We start from the raw sequence: 26,469 nt of genomic DNA on the forward strand, positions 1-26,469 counted from the left end.
AACCTGGATGGGAGGGGGGAGGGAGGTTTTAAAGGGGCTGTGGGCTGGAAGTTTATTTTGAAGAGGGGGGATTTTTTTGTGGGGGTGTGGGGTTTGAAGGAGTTATTTGACTCCCCCCGCTGGATATTTGAAGGGGCGGGGGAAGGGAAGGATTTTCCCAGATGTTGGCTGCGGGACTGCAGCAGTTTTCTTGCGCCCCTGCCCAGGAGAGTGGGCGCTGTGTCAAGGAAGGTGCAGATGTCCCGCCGCTGCTGCGGGGCCGAGTCCTGTTCCAGGATTTTGGGGAGATGCAGTTGCCGAGCTTCCCGCCCGCCGTCTTCCAGCTGCAGCATCTGGAGGAGTTACACCTGGAGGGGAACCTGATCGAGGAGATCCCGCCTCAGATCGGGCGCTTGCGGAGGTTGCGGGTCCTCTACCTGAACGGGAACAGGCTGCAGCAGGTGTGCGAGGAGCTGGGCGAGCTGCAGCGTCTGCAGAGCCTGGACTTGAGCGACAACCCGCTCAACTGCAGCGCCCTCACCGAGACCCTGTGCCGCCTGCGGCAGCTACGGGAACTCCGCCTGTACCACAACAACCTCAAGCAGCTCCCAGGCCAGCTCTGCAAGAAACTCCGCCACCTGCAGCTGCTGGGCTTGTCAGGGAATAAGCTGGAGTCGCTGCCCTGGGAAATCAGGAGCCTCAGCGAATTGCAGCAACTTTACCTGCAATGCAACAACTTACAGGGTTTACCCGTCGGCTTCTGCCAGCTGCACCATTTAGAGGTATTGGATCTCAGGGACAATGAAATGATTTCCCTCCCAGCCGATATCAACTGTTTGCAAAACCTGAAACACCTCTACCTCGCCGATAACAACCTGGCATTTATTCCACAGACTCTGAGTAGCTGCAGCAGCCTGTGTGTATTAGACATCAGCAGAAACAGACTGGACCCCCACCACCTCTGTCCACTCCCAGGCTCTCTGGCCGAACTTGACCTGTCCGGGAACCGACTGCACACAGTCCCGGCTGTCGTCTGCGAGCTCGGCGCCGCCTTACAGCTGCTCTACCTGAAAAACACGCACATCAGAAACCTTAGCTGTTGCTTCTCCCAGTTAACAGGACTTCGCCTTTTGGACCTCAGCCAAAATGTTCTGCGGTACTTTCCGAAGCAAATCTGCAGCCTGGGCCATCTGGAAGTTCTGTCATTGGATGACAGCAAACTGAAAGAGGTACAAACCTTCCTGGTCAGAATCGAGCAGAACAGAGGGTGGGGGAAGAGAAAATGGGAGGGGACGGGGGAAGGTGGAAAGAACAGCATTTGTACATATTTCCGAATAAACCTGTTCAGAGATATTATTACACAGCTCTAGAGCAGGTGGGGGCTCGAACCTAGCAAAAGTGAGAACTGCAGACACTGGAAATCAGAGTCTAGATTAGAGTGGTGATGGAAAAGCATTGCAGGTCAGGCAGCATCCGAGGAGCAAGAAAATCGACGTTTTGGGCAAAAGCCCTTAGTCAGGAATGGGCCTTATACCTGGCCTGCCTGACTCACTCAAAGGACCACATCACACAAGAGCCCCCAGACAATTAGCAGAAAGATTCTTACTGGAGATTCCATATGATTCATGGAGACCAGGATTCAGATGCTAAAACGTATTTTGAGCATAAAATTTTAATATATTGGTAAGGTCCTGGAGAGTGTTGCTGAACAAAGAGACTTTGCAGTGCAGGTTCATAGCTCCTTGAAAGTAGAGTTGCAGGTAGGTTGGGATAGTGAAGAAAGCGTTTGGTATGCTTTCTTTTATTGGTCAGAGTATTGAGTACAGGTGTTGGGAGGTCATGTTGCGGTTCCCCAGGACATTGGTTAGGCCACTGTTGGAATATTGCGTGCAATTCTGGTCTCCTTCCTATCTGAAAGATGCTGTGAAACTTGAAAGGGTTCTGAAAAGGTGAACAAGGATGTTGCCAGGGTTGGAGGATTTGAGCTATGGGGAGAGGCTGAACAGGCTGGGGCTGTTTTCCCTGGAGCGTCGGAGGCTGGGGGGTGACCTTATAGAGGTTTACAAAATTATGAGGGGCATGGATAGGATAAATAGATAAAGTCTTTTCCCTGGGTGGGGGAGACCAGAACTAGAGGGCATAGGTTTAGGGTGAGAGGGGAAAGATATAAAAGGGACCGAAGGGGCAACTTTTTCACGTAGTGGGTGGTACGTGTATGGAATGAGCTGCCAGAAGAAGTGGTGGAGGCTGGTACAATTGCAACATTTAAAAGGCATTTGGATGGGTAAATGATTAGGAAAGGTTTGGAGGGATATGGGCTGGGTACTGGCAGGTGGGACTTGATTTGGTTGGGATATCTGGTCAGCATGAATGGGTTGGACCGAAGGGCCTGTTTCCATTCTGTACATCTCTATGGCTCTGTGACTCTATATGTAAGAACTATGTTTAAAGAGGCTACTGTAAGAACTGTATTTCGGGATTCTACTGCCACCTCAAAGTTGTTCTACTGCACTTGCTGAATAAAGAGGCTATTTTTGCCATTCACTGATTTCGGTCATTATTTGAACATGATCCCAAAAAGGGCTGTGAAGGCTCAGTTTGGTAATCCAAAATCCATCAGTTATATCGGGGTTATGGGGTTGGGGTGAGTAAAATATCAATAGGCAATTATATTGAATGTGGGGCATACTCAACAGTCTGAATGGCTTACTCCTGTTCATATGTCCCTGTAGAATCCGTTTTTGCAGCTTTCCTTTTTATCCTGTATATTAGTTCAGACAGATCTAAGTGGAAGCAACTGTGAGCATCACACACAAAATAACTGCCAGTAAATGACTCTGGGCTGGAAATGTGGCCAGAATCGAGGATATGTTTTTGTGGTGGGAGGAAGTCCTGTCATACAGGAGCAGTTGTCTCACTGACCAACAGGAAAACACTAGCCCTGGTCTCTCTAAACAGAGAGCAAACCAAACTAGCAGTATAATTCCGATTCTGCTGCCTACTGATATTTAGTTGGTAGTTCTGGTCTGAGATCACCAAATGACACTCCCATATTTTGTTGGCAACAACAAAATCCTCATTACATTCGCAGGTCGCTCCAGGAATAAAGAATTTGAGCAAACTGAAGACCCTCGGTTTGACTGGGAACAGGTTCCGGGCTTTTCCCCAAGAAATTTGCTTTGTGAAATCCTTGGAAAAATTATATCTGGGACAAGATCACGGGATGAAGTTCATCCACATACCTGAGGAAATTTCCCAACTTGTGGTAAGTGATGAAAATTGGAATATCAAAGGCTCAGTGAGCTCTAACAAGCTCTGGTTATTGTGGACAAGGGGGAATGCATCTGTGATAACTTAGCCGGCACATCCCAATGTTCTCTGTATAAATGACCAGTGCTTAGAATGGAGTGATGGTGGTGTCTTGATAATATCCCTGCCATGGCACACCCTCCTCATTCCTGAAGAAGGGCTTATGCCTGAAACCTCGATTCTCCTGCTCCTTGGATGCTGCCTCACCTGCTGCGCTTTTCCAGCAACACATTTTTCAGCTCTAATATCCCTGCTATGTAATCCAGAGGTTGAAGTTCTGTAGATATGAGTTCAAACCCACCCACTGTCATAGCTTTAAACATAAAGCTAACCTTAATCATAACAGCCATGAAATATTAAGTAGGAGCAATGAATACTGTCGTCACATTGAATAAAAGAATTACAACTGTTTGTAATCCTGTTGAAATGTTAACTTGTTCCAAAACCCCCACTCCCCCCCCCCCCGCCCACTTCTTAAAAAGGGTCATTGGGCCTGAAATGTTGACCGTTTTCTCTCCACAGAGGCAACACTATAGGATACAGTGTTGTATAAGTCTCAATGTGTTGGTCAGAAGGTTGAAGTGAGATTGAAATGGTGTGCATCATAAGATTTTTTAAGATAGTTTTGCATCTGCAAGGAGAGTGATCAGTTAGAAAAATCAATAAAGTCACAAGTGGGAGTTGTTCACAGATCGCCTGCCATGGCAACACTATAGGGACAGCACTGTATAAAACAAGAAATAACGGAGCAAAATATAACAAAGAATTGTGGATGCTGGAAATCTGAAACACAAACAGATATTGCCAGAAATTTAACAGGTCCAGCAGAGAGAAAGGGGAGTAAACAATACAAGTCCAATGATCCTTCTTCACCTTGTACAATTTCTCTTTTAACTCCTCTCACTTTCTTTAGATCAAAGTCATGGCAATGGGTACCCACATGGGCCCAATTATGCCTTTCTCATAGAATGATAGAATCCCTGCAGTGTGTAAGCAGGCCATTCGGCCCACTAAAACCACACTGACCCTCCTAAGAGCATCCCAAACCCTATCCTATCCCTGACACTCTGTATTTCCCATGGCTAATCCACTAAGTCAGCACATCCTTGAACACAATGGGCAATTTAGTGATGGCCAATCATTCTAGTGTGCTCATCTTTGGACTGTGGGAGGAAACCCACACAGACATGGGAAGAATATGCAAACTCCACACAGTCACCTGAGGGTAGAATTGAACCCTGGCATTGTGAGGCAGCAGAGCAGCACAGTGGCACAGTGGTTAGCACTGCTGCCTCACAGCGCCTCAGACCCGGGTTCATTTCTCGCCTCAGGCGACTGACTGTGTGGAGTTTACACGTTCTCCCCGTGTCTGCGTGGGTTTCCTCCAGGTGCTCCGGTTTCCTCCCACAGTCCAAAGATGTGCAGGTCAGGTGAATTGGCCATGCTAAATTGCCCATAGTGTTAGGTAAGGGGTAAATGTAGGGTGGGTTGCGCTTCAGCGGGTCGGTGTGGACTTTTTGGGCCGAAGGGCCTGTTCCCACACTGTAACGTAATCTAATCTAATCTAATCAGAGCTAACCACTGAGCTACCGTGCTGCCTCTTAGTGGGGTATGTGGAACATTCATTGTTCCAGTCCTACTCTGAGCCCTCCCCCATAACTCTTTCCCCTGTAATTGCTGACATAATCAGTGCTGCCTCCATCGCTCATTCGGAATTGGAAAAATTATCAACTTTCTTTCCATTTTGCACCCTGATCTTATCTTCTTTTGATCAATCTCTGATTTCTTCTTTCCCTTTCTCAACATTTCTGCTTCCACTTCTGAGAACAGACTGGTCACCGATTTCCACTACAAACCCGCTAACCCCCACAGTTACCTGTACGACACATCCTCATACCCTGCTTTCTGTAGAGACTCCATTTCTTTGAAGAAGGGTTACTGGACCCGGAATCTTAACTCTGCATTCTCCCAACAGATGCTGCTAGACCTGCTGAGTGTCTCAGGAACTAATGAAGGCTTGAAATAGCAACAGCAGGAGATGACTTCACAATGTATTCATGGTGGTTTCATGGAACAAATACATTCTAGAACCCATAGGCAATAAGCTATCTTGGACTTGATCATGTGTAATGAGACATGATTAATTAAGAACATCATAGTAAAGGATTGTCTAAACATGCTTCAGTTTGAGTGGGAAATGTTGGTGCACATCTAATTTCTTAAACTTAAATCAAGTTATGAAGACAGAGTTATGGAGTGAAAGGTAGATATTGAGATGGGAGAGGAACCGTGGCAGATTTTTCATTATTTTCAACAAAGATACATTCCATTGAAAAAGAAAGATTTTACAGCATGAAGCACCATCTGCAGCTAGGTAAGGAAATTAAGTATGATGTCATAATGAAAGAAAAGGCTCAAAATACAGTGAAATTGAGTGGTAGGCCAGAATATTGGGAGGCTGGGATGATAAGAAAAGATGACTAAAAAGGAAAATAAAGAGGGAGAAATTTTGAGTATGTGAGAAAGCTAGCAAGAAATATATAAACAAACAATTGTCAGCTGTACTTCAGTTCAAGTTTGCTGTTCACTCAGAGCTGAAAATGTGTTGCTGGAAAAGCGCAGCAGGTCAGGCAGCATCCAAGGAACAGGAGAATCGATGTTTCGGGCATAAGCCCTTCTTCAGGAATCTGTTCACTCAGAGTCAAGGCTTTCTGTCATAGATCATCATGTAACCAAAAAAGCTAATTCTCAATCTGCAAATCTTTGGACCTGGTGCAGGATGAAGTAGTGACAGACAATAAAAGCTTTTCTTGTATGTACAAAAGGTACAAGTAAGCTTAAGTGAGCATTGGTCCTTAGAGGATGAAAAATTAATAAAAGAAAAGGAGGAAGTAATGGAGAGTTTGAAGGAGTACTTTATATGAGTATTCTATATTGTCGTCAGGGTTGATTGCAAAAAAAATCTTAACAATATTGGGAAATAAATAGGAAAAAAGAGAAGGAATTTAAAATAATAATGATGATTTCTCACTCAATTCTGACTTGATACTATTCTGCCTTTCCTTCACTGCTGCTGTGTTAAAATCCTGGAATTCCTTCTCTAACGGCATCTGTTGTGGCCATGTCCACCCAAACTATCGAGAACCTTGATAGGTATTTATTGACAGCAATACTTCATTTGGTATAAGTCTAAGTTACTAATTCCAGGTGGAGAAGGATGCTCACACAAAATCTTCAGCATAAGAGAGGCTCAATCATTTCCAACAGAATAGGTTTATTATATAACACTTAACAATTAGTTGTATTATGTCTGAGTTGGATGGCATTGTAAGACCTCAAGCTAGATTTAAAAGTCAGTGCACATTTGTATTGAGTGAAATAGAATTTAGCAGTTTGGACAACAAACCAAAGTTGCAACACTGCTTAACTCCTCCCAGGAACAGCCCTTCATATTGTTATCTCATGATGTCAGTTAATCCTTTCTGATACTAACTGCCTTCCACAGAATCAGAAGTCACACAACACCAGGTTATAGTCCAACAGGTTTATCTGAAATCACAAGCTTTCAGAGCACTGGTGCTTCGTCAGGTGAAGTGACTTTCAAACAAACCTGTTGGACTATAACCTGGTGTCGTGTGACTTCTGACTTTTTCCACCCCAGTCTAACACCTGCATGGCTGCCTTATACAAGATCTCTTTGTGATCTCTAAAGAGCTATTTTCCAGTTACAAAATTTTAATACAATAAGTTACAAATTTATAAAACTAAAATAGGCTTAATACCTCATCTCCCCTCAAGTCTCTGACTTTATAGATTCTAGTGATCTTGAGTCTTGACTAGCCTGAATATGTGGTGGACTGAGAGTTCAGTTTTTTTAATTGTTTGAGCTTTGTTGATTTGGCTGTTGATTTCATGCTGGAGGTGACCATAGCTGATTAGGCTCTTGATGATCTTCATTAGGGTTCATTCTTCAAAGGAGCAATGAGCTATGATTCATTAGTGAGACAAAATCTGCAATATTGATATATTAGTGAGTTATTGCCATCAGGAATCCTGATGAAGGGCTTATGCCCGAAATGTCGATTCTCCTGCTCCTCAGATGCTGCCTGACTTGCTGTGCTTTTCCAGCACCACACTCTGGGCTCTGATCGCCAGCATCTGCAGTCCTCACTTTCTACTGTATTGCATGACAGCACCATGAGTGCTGAAATCCTTAATCCATACTGTTTGCTCTTACTGCTCAAGTCTTGGGAGAGTTTGAGGTAAAATCATTTGTTCTACTTAGCTGTTTGTCGCTGACAAAATTTCTGTTCTTTGAGATAAATGTTTTTTAGTTGCATGGGATTCCTTCATGCAGTCAACCACCTTTTGGAGAGAATAGTGAGCTGCTTTTAGTTTTCTCCCCATTTGTTGTTCTGATGGTGAACAGCCAGATTACATTCAGTGAAATGGTAGCTCAGTGGAGCTAGAAAAATCTGTGATCTTCTTTGAGGTTTTGTGACTATATGGACTCCACATTGAGCTTATACAAGGATAACTTAGTGAACTTATTATGCGCTGGGACCCTGAAATAGTCATAGTTTTCAAAGATTTCATTGGCAAAATATGTTCTGTTATTAAATATGGAATTTCCAAGACATACAAGGCTATGGAACAAGTGCTAGAAAATGGGATTATTGACTGGCATGGACTCGATAGGCCAAAAGATTTTTTTCTATGTTGTAGACCTCTATGATTCAATATAACCACATCTGAGATTACATAGGTGGCAAATAATTTGACAGTGAAATTTCTTGACTTTGATCCATTGACATAAGTAGTTGACTTTAGTTACATAGCAGTGCCTTCTAACACAAACAGGTTAGTCCATATATGTCCCATGATGAGGCTTCAGAAAAGATTTACAAGGATATTGCCAGGGTTGGAGGATTTGAACTACAGGGAGAGGCTGAATAGGCTGGGACTGTTTTCTCTGGAGCGTCGAAGACTGAGAGGTGGCCTCATAGAGGTTTATAAAATCATGAGGGGCATGGATAGGATAAATAGACAAAGTCTTTTCCCCGGGGTGGGGGAGTCCAGAACTAGAGGGCATAGGTTTAGGGTGAGAGGGGAAAAGATATAAAAGGGAGCTAAGGGGCAACTATTTCACGCAGAGGGTGGTGCGTGTATAGAATGAGCTGCCAGAGGAAGTGGTGGAGGCTGCAACATTTAAAAGGCATCTGGATGGGTATTTGAATAGAGAGGGTTTGGAGGGACGTGAACCAAGTGCTGGCAGGTGGGACTAGATTAAGTTTGGATATCTGGTCAGCATGGACGAGTTGAGCCAAAGGGTCTGTTTCCATGCTGTACATTTCCATGCTGTACATTTCTATGCTGTACATTTCTATGACTCTATAGTGGAAAAGATAGTTGGGATCAGTCATTCCCTTCTTTCATAGTGATGTATGACAATCAGTCATGTGATTGTCTCTTTGTTAAGTGACTCCTAGCTGCTGTACGGAAGGTGAGCTTGAACTCTACATTTGGACATGTCCAGGTTTCTTTGCTGTATCTTGTTCAAGACACCAGTTCTTTATGAAGGAGGCTAATGGGTCAAAAGAAGTTATATGATTGGTTCAAAGTGTACAGTATTAGTTGCATTCTTTTATAATCTTTCAAAAGTATCCATCACTTTGCTTATATTGTCATTTTAAAATATGATCTGCTACTCTACCTGCAAAACAAAGTGCTGAAGGAGCTGAGAAGATGTAGAAGCATCTGTGGCTGGAAAACAGCTAAAAAAACCTTTGATTCTAATACCTTTTCTTTGGAATACAATTTGCATTGAGATGGAATGGACAGGGAAGAATCCCTCAAAATTGTTTGAAAGAAACCTGGAACTATACTTGAAGCTGTAACCCGCTAAGCCACTTCTGGTACTGTTACTTGGGATAAAAATTGATGGTTAACTTTCTTTCCCCCCCACTTCTAACCTAATGATGGAGGGAAGGTCATTGATGAAGTCGCTGAAGACAGTTGTCTAGGACATAGAACCTGAAGAACTCCTGCAGAGATGTCCTGGAGCTGAAGTGAAACCTTCTAAAACCACAACTATCATCCTTCATGCTGAATATGACATCAACCAGTGGGAGCCTTTTCCCTGATACCCATTGATTCCAGTTTTGCGACAGTTCCTTGATGCCACATTCAATCAAATGAAGCCTTCATGTGAACAGCAGTCACTCTCACCTCTCCCCTGGAATTTAGCTCTTTTGTTTGAGCTAAGCCTGCAATGAGAATAGAAGTGGAGTGGTCCTGGCTGAACTCACACTTAGCATTAGTGAGCAGGTTATGCTGAGCATGTGCTGCTTGATAACACTGTCGATGACACCTTCCATCACTTTACTGATGATTGAGAATAGACTGATGGAGCAGTAATTGGCTGAGATGGATCTGTAGTGCTTTTTGTGCAGAGGGCAATTTTCCACATTGTCAGGTAGATGATACAGTCTCAGGTGTACTGGAACAGCTGACTCAGGGTACAGTCATGTGTTCGATATAACTTTGTCTTGGGATGTGGGTGGTTTTGTGCTTACTGAAGCTGCACTCATCCTGTTATAGTGTGCTGTACCAATGCCCCGACCTTCATTGAGCCTGAGGCCCTGGTTAGGCTTTACTGAAGTCACTATGAGCACTTGGGAACATCACACATTGACCTTGTTAAGAGTGCAGTGTGGATGTACCAGCATGGCCTTGAGAGGTTGAATCACAAAGCTAGACTTGTATTTCAGGAAATTTGGAGGGTTAGGGGTTAAAGGTTTTCAGATGTTCAGGTGGATTGATAGCGCAGATTAGAGAAGTTATTGCCTGTGGTCGCAAGATCCCAGTTTGTGTAACTGCAACCTGTGTTGTGTTTTCAGAACCTGAGAGAATTATACCTCGAGAACAACGAGATTGAGTTTTTGCCATCAACAACTGGGTTGCTCCGGAACCTGGTTGTGCTTGACTGCCATGAGAACCGTTTACTGGAATTACCTCAATCAATTGTGGACATCCCTGGTACTTAGCTCCTTCTGTCAGCAGTCACATCTGCTTCCAGTGTGGTAAAAAAAAACCCAAACAAAAGGTCTGTGCTGAGTTAGTCAATCTCAGAAGGCTACAAAAACTCAGGTGGGAAAACTAAGATGATGGCCAGAGATTTGTGGAAAAACTCTGTGTTATTGGCTGAACAGTGGAAATTTGAGACTGGACACACTGGTGTCCTTCCCTCCATATTGCCCTACCCACTCCCTTGACCACATCCACACATTTGAGCCTTTTGTTTTTGTACCCTCACTGATGGAAGACTGTTGATATGAGTCTGTGACAGGGCTACAGATCACTGGAGGATGGCTCTTCCTTTGCTGCTATCAATATTCAACATCAAGGGTGAAGCTCAAACTTGTGCAGGAGCTGGGTAATTTGTGAGGTGATAATATACAACTGAGATCCGTTAACTTGGTACAGACTGAAGAGTAGACCTGTTTACCGCAGTTTGCCTTTTTAAGTGTCACATGTTTATTACTTGCTGTTAAGGATGCAGCTGTGGTTTTATTTCCAGCAGCCTCTGATTTTATGGAAATCATGATCATGGCTGCAGGCACAGGATTGGTAGCTTGGTGGGGGAGGGGATGTATGGTTAATTGTGGGAACAGTGCATCATCCACGTGACCCCATCCACACCCTCAATGATTTTTTTCAGTGGCAGAGGGGGTTGGTGCCAAAGGTCCAGCCTTGATGGGTGGCCAATCAAGAGAAGATGCTGCCAATTATTGCCCCCAATATGCCAACTGGAGACAGCCGATCTTTCCCCTGCCCCTGTGCCTTGTCCACATCCACCCTAGGGTCTGTCACTCAAATAGTTTCGCCCAAGTCCATCACCATCTCTTCCCCACAGCATTTACAGTCATAGAGCTGGAGAGTTTGTGGTGGTGTTGGCTGTTATCACTCTTGGTGATTGTGTTCTCAGAAGCAAACTTCATTCCTGGTAGGGGATGTTCTATCTCAATTGTTAAAAGGCTGATAACTATTAAATAGCTACAGAGCAGCCGGCCAAGCTATCTACTAAACACCCTAGGCACAAACTTCAGATCAAGGAAATGGAGACCGTGAGGAAAATATAGCCAGTCTGAAAGGATCAGTGTTTTCTTTTCCCTTTTGTCTCTTAGTCCAGGAAATTCTGCACAAAACTCCTCAGGAGCTAATGATGCAATTTTGATGACAGGGCACTGAACTGCAATGTCAACCTTTTCCTCACACCACATGTACTATGTGTGTATTTCTGGCATTTTCTGTTTTTATTTGAAGTAAATAGTTGATTGCATTTTTTTGCTTGAACACTAGTAGAGGGGTGATAGATGTAGGACAGACGTCAGAGGCAGTTTCTTTACTCAGTAGTAGGGACCTGGACCACCCTACCTGCAACCTGCCAACTTTAACAGCATTTAAATGGTCATGGGATCAACATATGGATGAAAATGGAATTGTGTAGATTAGATCAGCTTCAGATTGTTGCGCTGACCTGTGAAATCATCGAGGACCGAAGGGCTTGTACTGCACTGTAACATTCTATGTTCTAGAGGTGGGTCCTCCTCTACTCTTTATACAGTCTTTTTTACAAACAAAATTGTAGCTTTCTTTTATATTAAGACCGGCTCTCAGTCAGCCAACCAACCAGCATTCACCCTCAAACCTTGTTTCTGATAAGAACTCCATCCCATTCTGTACATTTTTCCACATCTGTTCTGATTATTCCACCTTCCACAGAGGGGGTGGGGGGGGTGTCTACTTCTGCCCTCACCCCTTTTCTTCCAACAACAACCTCTGTAGGCTCACACTGGTCCTAATTTACTACCTCACCAGCCTCTGCATCCAAAGGCTTGCAAGTTGCCATTTCCTTCACCTCCAACAGGATGCCATTACCAGACACACATTCCTCTCCCTTTCTTTGTCAGAATTCCGCAGGGACCATTCCCTCTGGGTTCCGCAGGGACCATTCCCTCTGGGTTCCGCAGGGACCATTCCTTTTCCATTCCCCAACATCTCACACTCCCACAGCGTGTTACCACGCAATGACAATAAGTGTAATACCTTCCAGGAGAAGCAAACTGGCAGCTATGTCTGGAATGGTGAGGAGAGAGGAAGTAGTGATTTACCTGTAATTCACACAATCTAGTCTACTGTATTCACTGTTGACAATGTGGTATGAAACACAGGCTAGCTGACCACTTTGCAGAATACCTACTGTCTGTCCACAAAAATGATTGAGCTTCCAGTTAAATGCCACCTAACACACCATAATTTCTGTCTCAAGCCTGCTGCAGTGTTCCAGCAAGCCTCAGAACAGGCTGAAAGAGCAGCACCCCATTTTCTGCTTAGGATCCCTGCACGCTCCAGGACTCAAAAGCAAGTTCAATAATTTTAAGAGGATTCCATCCTTCCATGTTTTGTCCACTTCCCCCACAACCAGTCCTGTTTAACATGGTCATCTATTCTCACGTACTCAATCATAGAACCACGAGTGTGGAAACAGGCCCGTCGGCCCAACAAGTTCACACTGACCCTTTGAAGAGTAACCCACTTAGACCCATTCCCCTACCCTACTATAAATTTTACCCCTGACTAATGCACCTAACCTACACATCCCTGAACATCTTTGGGAATTTAGGCATGGCCAACTCATATAACCTGCACATCTTTGGATTGTAGGAGGAAACCAGAGCACCTGGAGGAAATGCACAGACATGGAGGAGAATGTGCAAAATCACACAGACAGTTGCCCAAGATGGGAATAGAACCTGGGACCTGGTGCTGTGAGGCAGCAGTGCACCAATCTGCTATTTTTAAAAAAAGGCCAAGTTAATGTCTATCCAAGTCATATAACTCAAATGGAATCTGAACTGTCCAATATTAAAATCAGCTGGCATCTTGTAAAATCGAATCAATGTGTAGTCTTAAATTAACATGTTAATCTAACTCAGTTTGCTTTATTCTATAAACTACCCCGATGCTTGTGACAATTTCCTCATGCAATATGCATATAGTTGAGATTGGGGCACTGGAAAAGCATAGCAGGTCAGGCTGCATCCAAGCAGCAGGGGAAAATTGACGTTTCGGACATAAGCCCTTCAGCAGGAATCTACATCGAGCCAACTTGGGATATAATTATTTTAGATAGAGTATTATGCAATGTAACTGGGTTAATCAGTATACTCACAGAAAATGATCCACTTGGAAAAATTGAATTCCAAGTTTGACTGCAGTTACAAGAAAAAAATATTAAACTTAAATAAAGCTACTTGCATAGGTATAAGGAGAAAGTTGGTTAATTTGATTAGGTAAATAAAACAAAGTAAGGGGACCTATAAAAGGTATGACATATCTAACACATTATGTTTGTTGCATTCAGGACAGCTAACCCACTTTCTTGCTCTTAGCTCTCATGATCACTTCCTTTTCCTCTGTTTGGCCGGTTATCAATTCTCTCTCCCTCTCCCTCTCTCTCTCTCTCTCTCATCCCTTATCCCCACCACCAGGAATTCTTCTTCCGAGCTGCTAACCATTCTGACAAGTCTCTAGACTCTAGATGTTAACTTTGCTTTCTTCCCATACATGCTGCTAGACCAGCTGAGTTTCTCCAGCAATTTCTGTTTTTGCTTCAGATTTCCAGGACAAAACAAAGAATTGCAGATGCTGATGTGGAGGTGCCGGTGTTGGACTCAGGTGGACAAAATTAAAAATCACACAATACCAAGTTACAGTCCAGCACTTCCAAATAAACCTGTTGGACTATAACCTGGTGTTGAGAGATTTTTAAACTTTGTTGCATTCTTTACTTGGATGGTGATTTTCCAAAAAAAAAAGAAATGCATTTTTCAAGATGATGCATGCAGAAAAAAAATCCACTATCCATGAATAATCAGTGATTCACTTGCACAACATTTAGCTCTTCACTTAATTTATACTCTCAATGTCCAGGTTGCTAAATTACTCTTTTCATCTCACTCCCAACTTCCTGATTTTTAAATAGTGACCCCATAGATCTAGATATTCATTCCAAATAACTGATTTGAATCAATTGTGTCAAATTTCTCCAATCAAAAAAAAACTGGAGAATGATGGCTCCTGGGAAAACACAAGATCACAAACAATAGAACCTATTGTGGGGAAATGTACGTACTTTCGAAAATAAAGTTTAACCAACTACAGTCGGTTGAAAATAAACTACTTTTCTTAAACATGGTGTGATCCTACAGGCTTGAAGCATCTTTTAGCAAGTTGTAATCGGATAAGACATCTCCCAGCAAACTTTGATAAACTGAAGAATCTGGAAATCGCCTCCTTGGAGAGAAACCCACTGGAAAAACCTCTTGATGAAATTTGTCATAAGGGAGTGTCTGCTATATTCCAATACTTTGAGAAATTGAAGACTCAGAACTTGAAAGCAACCAAGGTATTAATATTTCCATTCTTAAGATGTGAAGCATAGGTCAAAGCATATCAGTAATCCCAGGTCTCAATGAAAGGAAATCAGCCGTCCTTGCATAGTTTACTTGATCTCTAAACCACAGCAATGTGATTGAAGAGTTTATCAGCTCTGAAATGGCCCAATGAGAACCTCAGCTTTACTAAGAGGAATAAAATTGGATTGTCCAATTCCCACACATCTGGTGCCAATTCCCATTGGCACCAGACGTGATAGGGGCCTACACACTCATATCAATCCTGCAAAATCCTCTTCATTTATTTCTGGGGGACTGTGCCAAAATTTGGGGGGCTTCTTCTTTCATCATATGGGCATCACTGGCAAGGCCAGCATTTAGTGTCCATCCCTAATTGCCCAGAGGGTAGTTAAGAGTCATTGCTGTGGGCCTGAATCACACATAGGTCAGAAGATGGCAGATTGCCATCCTTAACAGACCAGATGCATTTTGTTTTGACAATTGAAAATGGTTACATCAGCATTAAGCTAATTAGTTTGTATTCCAGACTCTTTATTGAATTAGAATTTAATTACTTGCTATGATGGGATTCAAATTGATGTCCCAAGATCTTAGCCCTGGGATGTGGAATACCAGCCCACCACCACTGTATCCCCAAAGCTGTCTCACAGACTATTCAAGTAACAATCTAACGTATTCACCATCATGGCATCATACCATACAAACAAATTCTCAACAACCCATTACAATCCTTGGTATACCCAAATGCAGCATTGCAATAGTTCACTAGGAGTCTTCAGCATGAAGAAAAGAAAGCTGATTACCACCTACTGCTCCCCTTCAGCTGATCAATCCATACTCCATGTTTAACACCAATTGGAAAAAAGTACTGAGGGTGGCAAAGGCATAGAACATACACTGGATGGGAGACTTAAATGTCTCGCGTCAAAAGTGGCTCGGTAATCCATTTACTGACTAAATTTGCTAAGTCTTCCAGGGCATAGCTGCTAACTTGGGTCTGCAGCAAGTAGTGAGAGAACCAACAAGAGGGAAAGTCTTTGACCTTGTCCTCAGGCTACCTGTCACATGTCAGAGTCATACAGCTCAGATACTGACCCTTCAGTCCAACTTTTCCATTCCAGCCAGGTTTCCCAAACTAAAATAGTCCCATTTCCTGCATTTAGCCCATATCCCCATCCAGATGTCTTTTAAATGTTGTAACTGTACCCACCTCTACCACTTCCTCCGACAGTTCATTCGATACATACACCACCCTCTGTTGCCCCTCAGGTCAGTTTCAAATTTTTCCCTTCTCACCTTAAACCTATGCTTTCTAGATTTGAAATCCCCAGCCCTAGGGAAAAGACCTTTGCTATTCACCTTACCTCTGCTCATGACTTTGCAAGCCTCTTTAGGGTCACTCTTCAATCTTCTATGCCCCAGGGAAAAAACAAAAAAAAGTCCCAGCCTATCCTTATAACTCAAACCGTCTGGTCTTCGTAACATCCTTATAAATCTTTTCCGCACCCTTCATTATTAAATACTATCCTTCCTATAGCAGGGCAACCAGAATTGTGCACAATACTCCAAAAGTGGCCTCACCAATGTCCTGTACAGCCAAAACAATACTTTCCAAATCTTATATTCAACAGTTTAAGCAATGAAGACAAGCATGCCATCTTGTCTACTAATGATGCCACATTCAAAGAACTATGTATCTGAACTCTGAGGTCTCTCTGTTCAACAACACTCCGCGGTCCTACCACTAACTGTGTAAGCCCTGCCCTAGTTTGTCTTACCAAAGCGCAATACCTTACATTTACCTAAATTAAATTCCATTTGCCCCACTCCTCAGCCCATTGATCTGCTGATCAAGATCCTATTGCACTCCTGGATAGTCTTCTTCACTGTCCATTATATCATCAATCTTGGCGTCATCCACAAACTAATCACACTTCTTATATTCTCATCCAATTGTTTAAATGACCGAACACCAATCCTTGTGGAGCACCACTGGTCATAGGCTCTAGTCCAAAAAAAAAAACCCTCTACCACCACCGTCTCCTATAGTTAAGCCAATTTTGTATTCAATTGGCTAACTCTCCCTGGATCCTGTGTGATCTAAACTTATAACTAGTCTACCAAAGGATGGCAGTGCTGGTAGAAATCACCACCTTTGTGGAGACAAAGAGCTGAATTTTACTTGAAACTGGCCTAGCGTCAATCTCGGCAAGCTTCACGAAGAGTTTCTCTCGATGAACCCTAGTAAGAATGCTGATGAAATTTTCCAAAAATCAGCTCATTCCCAATCATCACACCACTGTATCTTCCCCCCTGCCGCAGCCGGGTCTTCCTGGGATCCTTGGCGCTGGCACCACCTTAAATGCCTAGCCATGCATTCAGACTAGTCCTGCCAGCCAAGAGTGGTCTGTCACTGTGCTCATTGTGGGAAGGAAACCAAAGAACAAAACACTTTTTAGGGTACACAGATAGCACATTTGTAAAACTATTGCTATTTAAGAACGGAGCTATGCAAGTTACCCTTTCTTAGGCTCATCCTGACTTTGAATCTAGTATGAGGAATACTACACTTGCCTTAACACCCATCTTCACGTATTCAATGTGGGATCAGCACATGTTGGAAACCTTTCAATAAGATGTATTGAATCAATTAACTATAGTTCCTGCTGCAGTCTGCTTAGTGAATTAAGGAGAAAGCAATTGTGTAGTAGTAATTTAACTTAAGTATTAATCCAGAACCCAGTTAATGTTCTGGGCTGATTTACTAAGGCTCCTTTTATAGCATCGTCCAAGCTCACAATCACTACCACAAAAAAGAATAAGATCAGCAAATACATAGAATACCATCCTCTGCAAGTTCCCCTCCAAGCCACTCACCATCCAGACTTTGTGCAATATCACTATTCCTTCAGTGTTTTTGGGTCAATATCCTGTAACTCACTCCCCATTGGCATTGTGGATTTATCTAATCCAAGCAGACTGCAATGGTTCAAGAAGCCAACTTACCAACACCTTCTCAGGGGCAACGAGAGATTGAGCAGTAAATACTGGTCCAGCTAGTGATGCCCACATCACCTGAAAGAATCATGAGGGAATCATGGCTACACTAGTATTACTCTGATGTTAGTTTGTTCACATCCATATTCTCTCAATCTTTTTAGACTACTTCACTGTAGTCTGTTGTAATCTACTTTGCTGGTGGGTGTTCTACTTCTGCTGAAACTGTGCATTTTATGCTCAGTGATTTGCAGCTAAATCATATCAAAGTTGTTCCAGGGTACTGAAGGCATTTCCCAACAAGTCTAACTCTTACTCTTTATTGACTGCTTATCTCCCAATTCAAATCTCACTCCCTCCTTTCCTGATTGGTCACCTCTCAGTGTCACTGTCTTTTGCTGACGGCTTACCCTTCCATATCACTCTTCCCTTTACTAACTGTTCATTTCTTGGGATTGCTGCCATTCATAACGTCGCTGCTATGTATAATTTTGTATTTGCCCGTGGCTCGCCATCATCCTCTAGCCAATCTGCCCCTCTGTCCGTATTCTCAGCTGATTACATTCTTGCCGGCCTGATATTTGCTCAGTTGCAAGCAAGGAATTCTTGCCTTGTTCTTAACTCAAATGTTTATTTCTCCATCTGACAGATCCAAGCATGGTGGCGTGGACAGATGGTTCGAAAAGAACTAGGACCTTTCAAAAACCTGTTCCCAAAGAAAGACAAAAAAGGGAAGAAAGACAAAGGAAAGGAGGAAAAGGGAAAGCAGCAGCAGAAAGGAAAGAAAAAGTAATAAAAGTATTGACATTGTCAAGCCAGAAGGCAAATTTGTGAATGTGCATAAAAGCTGAAGGGTCCGACAATATTTCTGGCTTCAGGAAACCACTAATTATTGACCAGAAAAGCAATGACAGAGTGGAGGGAAAATTGACTTGTTTCCGCAAGAGCCTGTCCATGTCATTGGATATCCACCTAGAAGCTGGGGGCTGAGGTTGAGAGTTTGCACACAACTTGAACCACAGTCTGAGCTACAAATCTTCTTAAAAATTGCAGAGACCTAGAGGCTGTCCTCAGAATTATCTGAATGTTTGAATATTGCACCTCACTTTCTAGATATCAGGGGTAATACAAACCAGGCAGGAGCAAGGCCCACCCCATTTTCCAGCACTTGTTTAAAGGAACTGCTGGCTTGGTGTCATCCCATTTCGAGCTTTCACTGAAGACCATTTTCATTTTTGAGAAGTTCAAAAGGTTACTCTAAAACATCCCCATTGGAGAGTTGAAGGTCAATCTTTTAAAAAGTTATGATCAGAGATAAACAATTGAACATGCTGGGATGTTTGTAGAACTTAACATCAGATAAAAATTTTGTAACATCTACTCACTGTCCTGCACTTCATAAAATAGCTGCCTGATAGACACTATAATCATAACTAATTGTAAATTGGCAATGCCATGCCTTTACAGCAAGAGAGACAAAAAAAAATGTAGTTTGAATGTTTAACTTATATGATCAAAGTTAGAATGTAAGGATTTCAAGCCAGGCATTGCACAAGCTGTATTTCTCAAAAGGAAAAAAGCTTAGTGAGTTGCAACTTGGAATTTTATTTTCATATGCAGTTAAAGCAAACGCAATGGAATAACTCTGGTATTTGGTTACTCCACTAAAAGCAGCTTTGCATCCGATCAACTTTCTTAAATTCTTCCAAGTAAAGAACAATAAATAATGCATGACGTTTGGTATATAAAAGATCTTCCAAAAGGTTTTGCTATTGGACCACATAATATTATCAGGTTGTATTTCCTGACAGACAGTTACTGGGATTGGAAGAATATCAAAGAAATCTTCAAAAACCTTGGTACTATGTCTGTTATAATTAGTTCACAATGTACTTAAACAATTTGAATCAGACATAATTCTCACAATGGCCACAATGGGACCCGGGTTTGATTCCACCCTCAATAGCGGTGTGTGTGTGTGTGTGAAGTTTGCACATTCTCCCAGTGTCTGTGTGGGTTGCCTCCAGGTGCTCCGGTTTCCTCCCACAATCTAAAGATGTACAAGGTAAGTATTGCCAATCTACATTGGCCATAGTGTTAGAGATGAACCATGGGGAATGCAGGATTCCAGGGATAGGGTAGATCTGAGTGGGATTCTCTTTGGAGGATTGGTGTAGACCCAATGGACCGAATGGCCTGCTTTCACACCGTAGGGATTGAATGATACAAGTTAGAAAACAGTAAATGACATCAAATTAAAGGATTAGGGTCAGGAAAAAAAAATTGAGAGTGTAGTTAAGACTGAAAAGAACTGTGGCAAAACATAAAACATAACTTGCAGAATGGGCGTGCATTGACACTAATTTCACTGTGAATAAGTGAGGTAGTGAAGTTTAGTAGAAGAATGAAGGGGATTTTTTTTTTAAGTATAAAACAGAAAATAGGAACAAAGGGATCTAGCAGTACAGAGAAATAAATCAGTGATTTAAGTCATAAATTAGTGATAAATAGAAAACAAAAACATATTTCTAGAGGTATAATATTAAAAAGCAGAGATGTTAAAATGATAGAGAATCCTCACCCATGCTTGAAATTCTGGGAAAGAGGTTAAAGATACACAAATACTTTTGGTATGAAGTGGCAATTAATGTCTGTAAAAATAATCCTCTGTAGTTGCAAGATACAGAGCTAGTATGAAAATTGGTGTCATGCTGATCAAACTAATTCCAATTGTTAAAAATTAAACTGCCTTTTGGATAGACATTTTTGGACTTTTTGAAAATAGCTGCCATGACTTCTGGAACTCCAAATATCAAATGCTTCTTGAGGCTTTGAGAACTGAAATACAATGGATATGCCAAGACAGCATTCTTATGGAATATCATATCAACAATGGTCAGAACTCACTACAAAAACACCATGTCAATAAGCCAAGACTGAACCTGGCTAAGGAGCAAGACACCAGTTGAAAGTCACTGTGTCTAAGGAAGTGTCAAACACCACCGTCAATCTCCTATTGTATTTTCATCCATGGAGGCAGCGGCTACATGAACACAAACAGGCTACTGATTGTCATCAATGGCAGTTGTTTTATAACATGGAAACTGAATTTTGAGAGCAATGTGTATTAAGCTTGGCTTTCTTTGGAGCCCTTTGCAAGAAGTAACGTCAGTCAGAAATTGGGACACAACATCCAACTTTTTAACCATGCCACAAGGCATGAATTTTAAATCCTCCTAGAAAGCAGTTTCCCCAAAGATCATGGATTTGCCAGGAAATGCAAACTGACCCTCTTTCTGCAATCATTATTGAAGTCTGTCTTCTCAACTTGGTATGCATCTCTTTTACTGAAGAAACTTTACAAAATCTGGTCTTCTGCTACCGAGACCTATCTAGACTTTAACTCCAAAGTATAAGAAATCCTCTCACTGGAATCTTAACAGTCATATGAACTTTTAACTATTTTGGTCCGTTTTAATATTTGTAGAAGTGAAATTCCTTGCTCTATCTGGTGTATAGTGTCAAAACAAAATGTGGCGCTAGAAAAGCACAGCCAGTCAGGCAGCATCAGATGTACTTTTTCAGTGCCACACTTTTTGACTCTGATCTCCAGCATCTGTCGTCCTCACTTTCCTTAGGTGCATAGTGTGTCATAGTAACTAATTTTTTTTTTGAGGGTATGTGTAGTGCGTTTTCAAAAAAAAAAACCCAAGGTAGTCAGCTGCTGATAGCTTTGTTTTTTTTAAAAAAAATAAACTGATTACATAAACAGGATTTAGGAAACAACAGAATTATCAAAAAGAACAATTTTAATCACAGAAAGAAGGACAGAAATCATATTGGGTTCAAATTGTTTCTCTCTCCATCCCTAATACTGAAATTAGAATAGTGCAGTAAAATTTAAAAGAAACTTCAAGAAAACCTTTGCACTAATCATGCTCACTCACTGATGTAGTTTCTGGATAGCGTAGCCTGATGCAGAGAAAAAGGGTCCAGAATTGTATTTTGGTGGGAAGAATGAGTAGAACAATGTAACAGTAGTGTGTTCAGTTTGTTGAGGTGAGACAGTAATTGTGAACCAAAGGCAGTTTTTCTAAGAAAGTGTGTGACTTAAGTTAATTGCTGAATATTTTCAAACTCCATTTATGATCCAAAAACTGAATAGTCAGGGGACCACAAGAAGGTGGAGTTCAGTGGAAACGTCACTCCGGCAGAAAGGTATGTCCTTTAGGATCCGTTGAGACCTGCAGGTCCCACACACACACACACACACACACACCCCCCAACCCCCGTTTCTCCACCTGCCTCCACCTCTTCCTTCTCCCCCTCACCCTACCGTTTCTGAATTGGACATGAGCATCATTAGCAAGCCAGCATTTATTGCTCGTCCTTAGTCTGCCTTGATGTGCATCGAATCTTTTTCTTCTTTACTTTAAGATTTTTTTCTAAATTGTCACATACAGCTTTGCTCTGTGTAATAAACTTGTATCTTTTTCAAAAAGAACTTTGACAACTTCATTCAACACGTTCAGAGATTGATGATCACGTTACACAAACTGCAATAAGATGACTCTGGGTATATCAGCCAGGTTTCTGTCTGGAATCTGGCTAGTCTGGCATTACCATCAGCTGGAATCAGAAAGTGGTGAGGCATTCAGGACTGAAATTCATTGAACTTAAGAGCGATCTGAAAGTCTAAAAGATAGAGTGCATGGACGTACTGGACAAAAAAAAAACCAAGAGCTATTGTGAAGTAAATTACATGAAATAGAATTTCAAAATAGCTTTGGCAGGTGTTAAGACGTTTCTGGGAGTTGTAAATGAATTAATGGAAATCTTTGATTAAGGTTACACTGAAAGAGTTAGCAGATAAATTGAATGTTAAAATAAAAGCAGGTTCTTGCAAGAATAAAATGCTTGAAGTAATTATCATGAAGTTAGAGCTAAAAAAGTACAAGAACTGGAAATTGAGGTGTCACTGTTAGAATTAGCTAAGATTCAATTAGAAAGTATAAAAATTAGAAATGAGAAGAGATGAAAGCCAAAAAAGCAACAGAAATGGAAAAGAAATAAAAAAAGGGAAAACAAAACTGGAAATAAGGAAGTTTGAGTTGGAAAATTACAAGGAGGATCAACAAGGAGAAATTGAAAAGTTAAAAATAAAAGCGGAGACTAAAAGAAGAAATAGAAATCCAGGAGGATTCAGATTCAAATGAGGGATTTAAATATAAATCCCCTTTTATCTTCAGTAAAGCTAATCAAAAAAGCTTTCACCTTATTTAAAATAGTAGTTGCAAAGATGGAGTAGCCAAAAGATGTTTAAGTTTACAGAATGTTTTAATAAATTACACAATTATAGAATGTGTATATTTGTTGTCAGAAGAACAATCTGCAGATTATGTAAAATACTAAAAGAGCTATGTTCAGTGCTTAGGAACTAATTGATAAGCTTCAGGAACTAAAGTTTTGGATTATAACAAAAAAACCTCAATTAGACAGGAGTAGAATTTGAGAGAAAAATAATTACAGCATCAGTGATTTAAAAAAAACCCACTAAAGTTGCAAAAAAAAATTGAGAATTTGAGGAAGTGATTATTGAAGAATTCTGAAAATTGTGGAAACTCCATTTAGTTCAGTATCATGCAATGATCCAAGCAGGAGCAGTTCTGTCAGATACCTATATCTCAGAGATAAGTACATGCGGCAATTTAGGACTGAGATGAGGAGAAATTTCTTCACTTAGTAGTGCGCCTGTGGAACTTACTACCTCAGAAAGGGGTTGAGGCCAAATCATTGAAGGTTTTCAAAAGGAGTTAGATATAGTCTTTAGGAGTAAAGGAAACAAAGAATAAGGGGAGATTGTGGGATCAGGCTATTGGGTTGGATGATCTACGCTTCAACTGATTGGCCTAAAATCGATCAAGATCTCTTTGCAAGCTTAGATACTTTCTTCACTATCCACCAAACCACCAGTTTTGGTGTCATCTGCAAACTTATTAACCAAGCCTCCTGCGTTCTCATCCAAATCATTTATGTAAATGACAAAAGTGGATACAATACCAATCCCTATGGAACAACGCCGGTCACAGGCCTCCAATCCCTCCACCACCACGCTATCTTCCACCATAAATGTGGAGGTGTCCCACCTTAAAGCCAATTTTGTATCCAATTGGCAAGTTTACCCTTAAACACACATGATCCAATTTTACTAAATGACTTTCCCACGTGGAACCTTGTCAAAGGTTTTACCAAAGTCAAAGTAATCAATGTCTACTGTTCTGTCTGCAATCATTTCAATTACTTCAAGTTTGTGACACCTCATTTTCCTCACACAAAATCAGGCTGACTATCCCTAATCAGTTCTGGAGTCAAAAAGAAAACCAGAACATGTTGAAAATTGACATGTATTTAATGCACTGGGTGAAGACAGTTCAGAGTTAATAACATGGCACAAAGTTAGTTAACAGAATCCCAAATGGTGCAAATTTCAGCAACTCAGTCTGTGGAGCCAAAGAATCAGCTGAGGGGAACCAGTCCATTCGCTCCAGTCATCTGCTCAGCATTTCCATTATCATTCTCCATCTCTGAACCTCAAATTGTTCATCAACTTTAAATATACTGACAGACCGAAATCAGTCAATGCACAGATTTGGATGGTTGTGAGAGGTGGACTGGAGTCAACATCCTAGAACCAGACCAGTCTGGGTGTGAAACGCTTTGAATGATGTCCTTCCATTTTGAAATAATTTTTTTTAAATCTGTGATTTATGACATGCTGAGCTTAGTCCTTACCTTTGAATCTCCATTTTAGCATCAACCAAATGACTAACAGTGAAAAAGGATGTTCCTTTTATTATCGCTGTTAAAAGTTTCCAAACGTTTTCGTTGTGAAGCACTAAGGACCCAGTGATGCATCCCGAACTCTGTGAGTGAGGGAAACCTAACCAGGCTGTCCTGAAAAATGGTGATCCATGGGTCACAAGCTCGATGAGTCAAAGGTCGTAGGCCAATGTCTAGCTCGGACAGCTCCTTTAGGCCACTTATTTCCTGGAAAAACATTGCCCAATATTGATCATCGACAGTATTGTTGTAGGTTAAATCCAGATTCTCAAGGTTCTCTAGAAATCCAGCACGTGAGACAGACACTGGAAAGAAAGAAGCAGCAATGAGCTTTGAACCCAGTGAGAATTGCTTTCCCTGGATATCACCAGGATTAGGCAGGAGACACACACACACACACACACACACACACACACGACATTCCTCCCTCCCTGAAGAGGGCACTCAAACGTCTGTGACAGAGTGCAGCTTTAAACAGCATGTGAAGGAAGCACAGCAATGAATCCCAGTCCCAACTGTGTCCCTGATACTGGTCAGAGACCTGTTGGAATAAACACTCCACTCACCTGGTGAAGATCTCCATTTCCTCAAACCACAGAAAGATAGAAGCTCTTTGAAACCTTTTTTATTAGGGGAACAGAATCTGGAATAGCCAGAGAGATCCTTTAAAATGTGTTGGTAATTCATACTGACGATGCAATGCCTAAATAAGCTCAGAGTGACAGAAATACTTACCCCTCATGATATTTATGAAAAGAAAGAGAAATACATTAAGTCAATGAAGAAAGCATTGGAAAGTGAAATGGTATTATGGAGATTGTGTTTTGCATTGGGAAGGAGCAAGAAAGGTTCTTACTAGTGAGTGAGCAGAAGCTGCTGTGCAGTTGCAGAGGGATGTCAACCAGTGACAGTACATTGAACCAATGGCATTAACTTGTAAGAGTAATTAAACCTGTGAAAAAGATACAAATACTAGAAACTGAGAACTTGCTCTTGCCAAGACTAATAAGCAGCCAAGAATTCACACTTTCCATTTCTGAGGAGTCCGTAGTACTGAGAAACCTAGATTATCCGAAGGATGTGGGCGGGCACTATTTCGTTTGGATAATTGATTATTTGGTTAATTGATTTAATGCCTTTCCTCTGGGGCTCGGAGTTTTCTGTTAAGTCTGCTCCCTGTTCAGGAGATGAGGCAGCAGTACACTGCGCATGAGCTCCTGTGCACCCCCACCGACCCCCCCAACCCCGCCCCCCCCAGTCCAACACCAACCCCCCGGCCCACCCCCACCAATATCTCCCTTTCTCCACACCCTGGCTGCCCCCAACCTCATCCAACACCGCTATCCATCCACCCCACAAGCCAAACTGCCCCCGATCCACCCCCGCCTGCTCCCAACCCTGTCCAACACCATCTCCCGTGCGCCCCTGACCCCTCTCCGGGGCAGCCGCACTGGACACCTGACAAGGTTTCTGCCTTTTTTGGGGGTGTGCCTCCAAATAGAGCACACACACAGCCATACACACAACATTTTGCTGTAACTTTTTGTCAGGTTCCACCTTTGCCCTGTACGGGACAACAGTGGAGAAATTATCTGAGGAAGGGGGGTTTAGGGTACACACCTGTGTAGAACTCCAGGGAAAGTGTGTGGGGAAAGAGAGGGCGCGGGCGGTCAGTCATTTGGAGACAGGGCCTGGGCTCCCATCAGTCCAGGACTGCTCTCGGCAGCACGTCAGTAAGCAGAGTACACTTTTAATCACTGTAAACAAAAGACTCGATTGGTGTTGGAAACACGTCTTTGATATCATGTTTCTATTGGGACCTAGAGATCTCTTTCGGACTATCTGATATTCAGATAATCGAGGT

The 26,469-nt window shown here is 42.1% G+C and overlaps 2 protein-coding genes across 4 annotated transcripts in view; one reads left to right on the forward strand and one right to left on the reverse strand.

Annotated features, from left to right (window-relative positions):
- The first annotated feature begins 161 nt into the window (after positions 1–161).
- Positions 162–22,662, forward strand: LOC122556086 (uncharacterized). Its single transcript, XM_043702524.2, has 5 exons — positions 162–1,208; positions 3,071–3,244; positions 10,188–10,326; positions 14,562–14,758; positions 18,415–22,662. Exons 1-5 carry the CDS (start codon positions 162–164, stop codon positions 18,556–18,558), a joined length of 1,701 nt encoding a protein of 566 aa, XP_043558459.2. The 3' UTR covers positions 18,559–22,662.
- Positions 22,663–24,138: 1,476 nt separating this feature from the next.
- The window catches only part of lrrc31 (leucine rich repeat containing 31), a 37,014-nt gene continuing 34,683 nt past the window's right edge, over positions 24,139–26,469 (reverse strand). For 2 of the 3 annotated variants that reach the window (XM_087993443.1, XM_087993444.1), the window contains exon 12: positions 24,139–24,910. In XM_087993443.1, the coding sequence (XP_087849569.1) occupies positions 24,591–24,910 (320 nt within the window). In that variant the 3' untranslated portion in view covers positions 24,139–24,590. The remainder of the gene's footprint in view (positions 24,911–26,469) is intronic. The other variant, XM_043702518.2, reaches the window with a different exon arrangement.

Source organism: Chiloscyllium plagiosum, unplaced genomic scaffold, assembly GCF_037043375.1.
Source record: "Chiloscyllium plagiosum isolate Xiang-an unplaced genomic scaffold, Cpla_swu_hap1 HiC_scaffold_13, whole genome shotgun sequence".
Classification (NCBI taxonomy): domain Eukaryota; kingdom Metazoa; phylum Chordata; class Chondrichthyes; order Orectolobiformes; family Hemiscylliidae; genus Chiloscyllium; species Chiloscyllium plagiosum.